The 9,652-nt window shown below is 45.0% G+C and overlaps 1 protein-coding gene across 1 annotated transcript in view; it reads right to left on the bottom strand.

Annotated features, from left to right (window-relative positions):
* The window catches only part of zeb2b (zinc finger E-box binding homeobox 2b), a 102,044-nt gene that overhangs the window by 2,324 nt on the left and 90,068 nt on the right, over positions 1 to 9,652 (bottom strand). Inside the window, exons 6-8 of the mRNA XM_032506857.1 lie at positions 6,635 to 6,746; positions 4,046 to 6,051; positions 1,630 to 1,810 (exon numbers count right to left, since the gene is read on the bottom strand). Coding sequence (XP_032362748.1) covers positions 1,630 to 1,810; positions 4,046 to 6,051; positions 6,635 to 6,746 — 2,299 coding nt within the window. The remainder of the gene's footprint in view (positions 1 to 1,629; positions 1,811 to 4,045; positions 6,052 to 6,634; positions 6,747 to 9,652) is intronic.

The following is a 9,652-nucleotide window of genomic DNA, read 5'->3' as shown; positions in this document are numbered from 1 at the left end:
GGAGAGGGAACGTGAGTGAGCCTGCCCCGCTTGTCCTGCTGCTACACAACACATCAGAAGAAAAGCACAAAACGTTGAGGAAAAACTTGGATGACTTGGATGGCATGGAGTAAGAAAATGACATCACGGAGCATTAAAATCAAACTTTGACTTAGGGCTATTTGTTTATTCAAAATGAGAAAGTGCGCTCGCATGCACCGGCCTACATTATGGAAATTCCCTCCTGTGGTTAAAGCATGGAGAAACTCAACCACAACTACTTATTTTTGGGCCTGTGTGCCCCACTGATGAATGCAACAGAAAGACTACCGCAAAGCAAACAAACAGAAGGCGTGTCAAAGGAGTAAACAAATCCGAGAGGTGCTGTGTGTTGGGGGAGGGGGGGAGGGGGGTTTACGCACCGAAGGGGGTTACCCTGCTTATCTCCGAACACAATTCAAGTTCATGGGGACGCCTGGCCCACTGTTATGTTTTTTTTGGGCTGGGGCTCCACGGTCTACCAAAATGTGACGGGACGCTCTCGGATGCCAAAGCAGAAATGAGAAAGCCAAGCTGGCCACAAAGGCCGGGTGAGATAGTCGTTATGACACGGGGCCATAAACTGTCTGGCTAAATAATTGTCCCGCTGGCTTGTAATGTGGCCACACGGCTGCTGTTACACTTAGGAGTTGATTCCGAGTTAAACTACTTCTCTCAGGAGTTCCTCTTAGACCTACAGTTACCTGCGTCTTTGTTTTTTAGTGTTAGGGTTACTACTAATAACTTTCCGCGAGCCGACTTGCTTTTTTAACTGCACTTCTTACAGCGTTCAAAACAAACCCAGACGGCGACGCGAACATGAAAGGCGCGACGTTCTGAGCAAGACGCAGGGGCATTGTGAAGATAGCGCACCCCCTTTTTTTTCTCCTCCTTTTTTACTTTAGTACATAAAGAGTTCAGCGCACTGTTCTGACGGTGCACCCTCCCTTTCCTTTCATGTCCGAGCAGATAACACGGAGGCTGCATGAAGCGCGCGGCGCTCGGCTACAGATAGCGCATAAAACAAATGATGCAACCCCATGAAAGAGGATCTCTGTATAATAACTATAATGAAAGACTTGTTATCGGCGCTCTGAAGCTTCTGAGCAATACTCGCCTGATGTGATCTATCACCAATAATGGGGGCCGATGAAAGCATAAGGGGGGCCTTTTTGCTGGCTTTCTGTATCTAGGTGAATTGATGTGTGTCTTTTAAGATAGCAAAATGGTTAATACGGCGGATATGATTGGGAAAATAATAAGTACAATGGCTTGAAAAGATAGCTGAAGTCTCCCTTTGCTTGCCTACCTGCATTCATTAGAATTATATATATATATATATGGCTCTTGAAATTTTTGAAAAAGAACACACAAAACTTTCAAACGCATCGCAAAGTCAAAGAATCTCAAACCCTGTCGATGAAGAAGCAAGTTTTTACATTATACAACTTAAGGGTTCAAACAAAGAAAGAAAAGAAGGAGAAAAAGGGGGATAACATAAAATATATATAGATATATATATATTCATAGTGAAGAGGATTTGGAAAACACAAACATTTGAAACATAAAAAAGCAATGGGGTTTAAAATAAGGGTCTAGAACAGTATATACCTGTGTGTTCATATTTGTGTCTTAGAAGGGAACTGCTCTTCTGGAATGTTTTGTCGCACAAGTCACACGCGTACATACCACTTTCGGTCTTTTTAATCTTCTTCCTGGACAGACAGGAGTCGGGGTCTGTCATGTCGTCCAGCCCTGACATGTAATCTGGTGTACCGTCGAGCAGGTCCCCCTTTAAAGAACAGAGAGAGGACAGAAAAAAAAGAGAAAAACCAGAAAAACCATAATGAATTGGGTGTGTGATAAAGGGTTGCACTTTATCTATTTATCTATTTTTTGATTTAGTCTAGAAAGCTGCATAATCTCTTGATGTGACTTCTACATGCTGCAGATAAGGTCGTCTGGGATTCAACATTGGGGGGGGGGGGGGGGGGTGAGATGTCACTATCTAGGGAGGTCGTGGGACCGGAATTGAAAAAAAGCGACAAAAAACACAAGAAAACTTCAAATAAAAAGACAAAAAAAGCGTCAAAAAAACTGCAGAAATGTCAAAAGGCGACATGTTAGAAAAAGCATCAAGAATTTAAAAGATAAAAAGTCAAAAAGGCAGCAAACACTTTGAAAAAAAAGTGTCCAAAACCCCTTGAAAAAGGTGACAAAAACATGGGATAAATTGTCAAAAAAAATGGACAAACAAATTATTTAAAAAAAATTGACACTTATGTTTGTAGCATGTAGCAAATAGAACTAGAAGATGTGTTCATGTGCCAATTTTTAACATGAAAACACCAAAAAATCCAAGTTTAATTTTTAGAAAATAAAAAGAAGGAGTAAGTATTTTAGGATGCAATTACACAATGTGTATGTAAAGTGTGCAAATATTGTTTTCACTCAAATCGAAGCTGCTTAATGTGAACTTCCGTGGCGCTTTATGTCACTACATAGAACTCCCAAACAATCCCACACTATGCTTCATGTTTCTAATGCAATTTTAATTACCGGGCGTTGATTTCTTCATAAAACTTTCAGCTGCGGAGTAATATCGGCCATCTATAACTGACACGCTCGGCCATTATGAAACTCCGCCAGTAATGGGGGTCTCATTTTGTACAGGAGTGTTAATTCCGCTAGATTCCTTTAAAATGATCTTTTATGACGAAGATTAGTCTCAAACTATGAATTGATGGGGAACAATATTACACATTAGAGGAGGCACGGTTAAACCATTCTTGAAATTGCAATCTCATATATGATTCAAATCAAAAGGTGCACCTTAATGGCCAATACTGAGCCATGAAGCTCTGTGTGTGTGTGTGTGTGTGGTGTGTGGTGGGGGGGGGGTGGGGGGGACCATGTGAGGACACTGTGTTTTAAGAAAGGACCATATCACTCTGCAATCAATTTGAACTATACGCCCGTAGCTGTATTTTTAAAATCTAATTTAATAACTTAGAATAGGAAACATTATTAATACTTTTTTTTTTCTTTTTTTTTCTTCTTCATCAAAATGGTTCCCCTCTATGTTAAACAGCCTTCAGCATTCAGTGGTAATGAACATGGAGACATTGTGCATTATTAATCCACATGGAGAAGCTCATTTTGGGCTGTGGCTTTTTAAAATGCAGCAAAGTTGCGACGGGGAAATTTTCAGAGAAAGTGCTCAGCTCCGGGGCTCACCTTTGTCATTTCTTTTTATTTCTTTTATGTTGTTTTCACAAAGGCCTTTCACCCATATTTAATAACCAAATGTCTGAGTTCAGGGCCAGCACTGGAGTCAGGAGAATTAATGTATTCCACACGCAGCACAGGGAGAAATTTAAAGTGGAGGGTGGTAACAATTAGGACTTTATACTGAGATGAGATTTTAAGGGCCAATATTGTTCCTGTTGTTTATTTGAACCTGATGCTGTATAATGTTTTGTGCCAATATGCTTTTTTAAAGCTTACATTAGAACTCTTTGGTGGTAAAACTGGATTATAACCCTATATGGACAATTTAAAAAAAAATATCTACAAATGTAACACCGGGTTTAGAGACTAGAGCTGGAAAAAAAGGACCTTTTTTTTTTTAAATTCTTCTTAATTCTTAGGTAGATAATGTTTTGAAATAATCAAGGACATGTCAAAAAAGAGCTTCCAGGGGCCCAATCTTGTACCTTCAATATTTCTTTTCTCTTCCAACCAACAGTCCAAAACCCGTTTAATTTACAACAATATACATCAGAAGATGCAGGACATTTGAGAAGCTGTTAACAGCAAATATTTGGCATTTTAGCCAGATAATGATTCAAATGTTTATTAACTTGTGGTGCTAAAAAACAACTGAAGCTGCTGTTGTTAATTTGCCTCAACCTCTCCATATATCTATCTTACTCTGATGAGTTCAGGTCATTTTAAGGAATCTGAGTGAGCCTGGGGCTTTTTTGGTATTTTTATTTTTATTTTTACAAAACCACAGCTTATTTACCTGGAAACCTGGTTTCCGCTGGTACTTTCTCCTCTGCTGCATCTCGGCAAAGGTAGCTGCCCCTGCTGCGTAAGTGTAGGCCATGTGTGGTAGGAAGCCCATTTGATCCATGCCCGGGTAGGGCCTGAGACCCGGTATGCTGGCCTGCATCGGGGGCATGAATGTGGCAGGTGGGAAAGCGCTCTGAGGTGGAAGTGAGTACAGGGGTTTGGCGGCAAACGGGTTCATGCCGAAGAGGGGGCTAGTGCTTTTTTCAAGGTTGCCGTTGTTGGTAGAGCCTGAGAATTCCTTCTTCAGATAGGCCAAGTTCAAAGGTTCTTCGAAGTGCTCGCGAGGAGAGGGGATGCTGTTGTGGTCGATGGCGATGCTGTTGACTTTAGGTCTGCTTTTGACAGTCAGTGCATGCTTGGGTTCCTTCATTAGTCTCGGCAGAGAGAGGTCCAGCGGCTCGGCCTGCAGGTCTTCGGAAGTCAAGCTGTTCGGAGTGTAGGAGCTGCTGTGAGAGTTTTTGGAAGATGTGGAGGACAGATTCAGCGGCGAGGGGGTGTTGCTGCGGGAGTGGTCCAACTTTTCACCTGCGGGTTTGCCGCCGCCGTACTGGTGGTTTTTCAAGTGCCTGAGCGCGTTGTCACAGTTGTTGACGTTGTTGTGGAGCTCCGCTATGGAGGGCGATGTGATGCGTTCCGTGGGTTTCATGAGAGACACAGGTGACCTAGCTGCCATAGAGTCTTTCTGCGGAGTGTGGTGGTTGTTTGTTCCGGCGACCATATCCATGTTGTGCCTGTGCTCCAGTGGTGGGGTTCTGGTGGTGCCGTACTGGTACATCTTTCGCTGCTCGAACCACTCCTTGACGAATTCCTGAGGGAGGCCGACTGCTATGGAAATCTTCAGCAGCTCCTCCGAGTTGGGCTCCATGTTCATGGCAAAATACGCCTTCAGCACGGACATGTGGTCCCTGTATGGGTGGAGGGGCCCAGCGAGTCCCTTCTCGCACAACATGGAGGAGGACAAGTGGGTGTTCTTCTCCATGAATATCCCTGGTTTGTTGGGCATCAAGTTCTCGCTGGGCTGCAGCACGGCTTTTATCTCCTCGTTCATTTTACACAGGTAGCGCTCGTGCTGATGCAAAGGTATCGGCCCGTTGAAGCTTTCTTTGCAATATTGGCAAGCATACGGTGTAAACATGGTATTTTCCTGCACCTTCTCCTCCACGCTTCCCTCGAGCATGTGGTTGGCTTTCTCTCGTTTGATATTGCTAATCTGCCTCTTTGACTCTGTGGTCAGGCTCTGGAGGCAGGCTTTGGCTTCGTTCACTTTCTCCAGCGTGTAGTCGATGATGCTTTTGGTGGCGCCGTTGTGATCGACGAGCGGGAGACCGACCTGAGCGCCCGCGGATGTCAGCGCCTGTTTGTGCTCCTCCACCTGAGAGCCCAGCTCCTTCATGTAGGCCTTGAGCCGGGAGAGCTCCTCGGGCTTGCAGTCCATCTTCTGCCTGCACACGGTGTTGTCCACAATCTGGAGAACCTTCTGCACCTCGCTCAGGTTGTTCCCCAGCGGCCCCGGGTAGCACAGAAGCTGCGACTCCAGCCCGGCCATCCCCAGGTGCTGCAAGGGGCTCTGGGCCGTTGAGTTGTGGTGGACCCCCAGCGGGCTGTTCCCTCCCATTCCTCCGTTCATGAACGGCCCGGGGGCGCCGAAGCCGTGCGACGCCATCATCAGCTTGTAGTCGTTGAAGTCGAGCGGCTCCGTCTTGATGCTCAGGTGGCTGTTGTGCTCGCCGAGGCCGAGCGGCTTGCCGTTCTCCAGCTTCTGCCGCAGCTGGTTGATGGCGGTGTTGGTGGGCGAGGAGGAGGAGGAGGTGGGGGAGGAGCCCGTCTTCATGTTGCCCCGCATCCTGCCGTTGACGGCGATCAGGCCGATGCACTTTTTGCTGCTTATGTGGGAACTGTAGGAGCCCGAGTGGGAGAAACGCTTCTTGCAGTTGGGGCACTCGTACGGTTTTTCTCCTGGAAGAAAGAAATACATTGCGTAATGAGAAAGACTCATATGAATGATATCTTTTATTTTTTAGGAGACACTGCACATTAATCAACGATGACATGTTCAAGCTCAACTTGGTACATTTTACAAAAAGGCAATTCAAAGTGCTTTACATAAGGTAAAGGAACGCATTAACACAAGTTAGTGAGACTAAATAAAAATGACAGTGTAGTAATAAATTGCCCCATCTTTTTTTTTTTAAGAAAAAGAAAATAAAAAATTGGTAATTTAGAAAATCAAGCAATCAAAAAACACTCTGCTTCACTTTGTGTCTCTGCTGATCAATTGTCCCTGACAAACTAATGACTGAAATGAAATTTGCTGATACTGTATGCACACACACACACACACACACACACACACACACACACACACACACACACAGTTCTTAGCACATATTGTATTTGGCAACTGGACTGATTCTTAACACAGCAGAGTGTCCATCAACAGCAGGGAGGGTCCAAAACAAACCCAGAGGAATTTCTGCAGATTCATGGTGTTCTTAAATCACAGTTATGAATATTCAAAGAGCAGGGCCGTATTCCTCACCGCTATGAATCCGGAGGTGTTCCTTCAGATGGTGCTTGTATTTGAAGGCCTTGCCACACTCGGTGCATTTGAACTTGCGGTTGCCGGCCGCTTGGTTGAGCAGTTGGTGCTGCAGGAGAAAGAGAGAGAGAGAGAAAGAGAGAGAGAGAGAGAGAGAGTCCCGTTTTAAAGAAATGCACAAACATTGTGGGGGTGAGAGTTCAGTCAAATAATCACAATCGGTCGGCATGACAACAAGCGGCAAAGCCAAAAAACGGCTCCTGTCGCCAAGCGAAGCTTCTTGGCTTTCTACTCCCACCTCTGTAGAGCAACTACAGGCAGCGGCAGTGATAACAGAGAGAATCACATACCTTTTTAATTTCCTGGCTCTTCAGCCAAAGGAGGCATGCCTTTAGAATTTGGCAGCCCAGAAAATAGAATAAATGAAAAGAGTCTTTTTTAGAGCGTTTCCCCTTCATTAGAGGCGCCGATCTGATCTACTTTTCATTAACTTGGGCCCTAATCAGTCGGAGAGGTATTCCCAATCCTTCTGTGAGCGCTTTCGCCCTGCATACCTGTATTCACAGCATTTCAATTACACTTAGTACTTCTTCACAACAGTTTCCAATGTCTTACGGTAATTAGGGATTTTTTTTTTAAACCTTGAATGTCTCTTTAATAATCTTAGGATACAGAACAAAGCGTAAAGGCCAGGCCTTGATTCTCTGTTCAAAGGCAAACATCAGTTGCAATCCGTCAAATTTGCAATTCAAACAGGGCCTGTGTGCCGAAAGAAAAGACACATGAAAAAGTCTAAATATAATGCCCGGCGAGGACGACAACAACGACGACAACAACAACACAGGGTGTGTCAACCTGGCTCGTCACTCACCAAACAATTCATTCCAAGTGGGAGTTGAGGACGTTAAACGGTTTGTGAAAAAAAAAGAAAGACAGACATACTCTCGGAGCTTGCAGAGGGGACACACACACACACACACACACACACACACACACACACACACACACACACACACAAACTCCTCCCAGTTCAGCCTTGACAAATGCCGGGGTGTGTGCTGACTCCACCCACATTCCTGGGGAGACAGATGGTGGCGCGCAGGACACTGGGAGGACTGGGAGGAATTGTTCAAACAGCCCCAACCTTCAAAGATCAAGCGGGGGGGGCGCCAAAGCGCCGGAGAGGGACCCCACCGCTCGTATGTTGCTGACTCGCATAAACAAACAGCAACAGCTGCTTCGGTAGCCCCCCCCGCACCCCACCCCCCACCCACCGAGGACCCCTGCCCGGTTAAGTTTAGTCTCTCAGCCACCACTGCTAATAAGACAATCACTCCGTGCTACTAATTGTGAATGGCACCCGGCAAAACGCTAAGTCTCTCCACCGCGGCTCGCTGGGAAACGCCACCGCCGCTGCTTTGTGGGCGGGGACCCGACTGGATGTTTGCATATGTATAAACCCCTAATTAGTCATATTTCGGCTAATTGGTTAAGAGGAGGAGGAGTATTACGGCTTGTAAACATACAAGACAGAAGAGCCGAGCACATGTTTACCTATCAGTGCATTATTCTTTATGTTAATGGGGTGGCTTCGCAGTCCTCCCGTCTGGCTAATTGCCACGTTTTCATATGAATACAACGGTGGCGACGACACAGCGGCCGCAGGTTCGACTCCGACCCGCGGCCCTTTATGCTGCATGCCGTTCCGCCTCTCTCTCCACCTTCATGTCTTCCGCTGTCCTATAAAAATAAAGGCCAAATAAGAATTGTTCTTTAAAAAAAAAAAAAAAGGCGAAGAGGAAGTGATATTACGTCATAAAAAGCAAAAAAAAATACTGAAAAGACATGAAATCAGGGCGCCGCCTGCAGAGAATCTATGTGCACCCACAAAAGAAATCAAACGAGTGAGACATCCCCTCGCATCTCATCTCGAGGATTACCACTTAAACAATCCGGCTAATTTACAAATCAAGATAACCCGGCTTTGCGGAAGGACCTGCAGCGCTTGAAAAAACAAAACAAAAAGAAAATCAAAAAAAAAAGGGGAGTCTTTGGCCAGGGACTCGACTCTGGAGGGGGAGCGGCAACAGCATTGTAATATGAGGATTGGGGAGCTGCGGCTCACTCGGCCGGCCCATCTGCTCACGTTTACACCCAGCTGGTAAGATCAGGTGAAAGTGCTGGCTGCTGACATCTGATCAAATCAGCCACAGTCTGAGCCTGTCATTCTCGCTTCAGAGAACACTACACAACAACACCCACGACCCGGGACTGAACACCGCAGAGCATCAGGGTCCGCGGTGTCATCTGGGACTGGCTGGGAGCGGACGTTACAAACACACATTCTTTTAAAGAAAGCACTTTTTAGTGCTGTATGCATTTTGTAGGGCAACAACATAACCTCTTGTTATAATGTAATCTAATACATAACAGAGAAACACAAAAAAGAGCCCATTTTGATAACTTTTTTACGTTCTTTTTTTATGAATTATTTTGAATTTCTAAACCTAGTTTATGCTTTTAGGGCTTTGGATATCCACAATAATCCACGTTCTCATTGCTAAATCTAAATCACAAAATTAGACCCATTATTGTGCATTTTAGAGAGATCTTGTATCCTTTCCATTTTTATTGAAAACTAATTCACAACTTCTAAGTACACACTCCATCCTCTTTAAAAATGTACTGCTCAATTTCATTTGACTGAGAAGTTATAATTGTCCCCCTAATGTGCGAAAACTGTGTAAGCGTGCATTTTCACTTTCGCCACAATCTGTCTCACCACCGCATCTTCAACTTAAAGCTGACAAGCGAGTTAAACGCCCGTGACTGCGGGATGTGTTTTCACCTCACAGGACTTTAAGGTGATTCATGCTAACTGCCAGCAGACTCACATTATATCTCAGACATATAGCATATAAATTGCTTAGGGGGAAAAAAAATTCAAGTATACACAGATGTTTATGCAGTGCATGAAATTACAAGTGTGTGTGTGTGTGTGTGGGGAGGGGGGGGGGG

Source organism: Etheostoma spectabile, chromosome 24 (genome assembly GCF_008692095.1).
Source record: "Etheostoma spectabile isolate EspeVRDwgs_2016 chromosome 24, UIUC_Espe_1.0, whole genome shotgun sequence".
Classification (NCBI taxonomy): Eukaryota; Metazoa; Chordata; class Actinopteri; order Perciformes; family Percidae; genus Etheostoma; species Etheostoma spectabile.
Note: the sequence above shows the minus strand (reverse complement) of the source record. Positions and strands in the feature narration are given on the sequence as shown.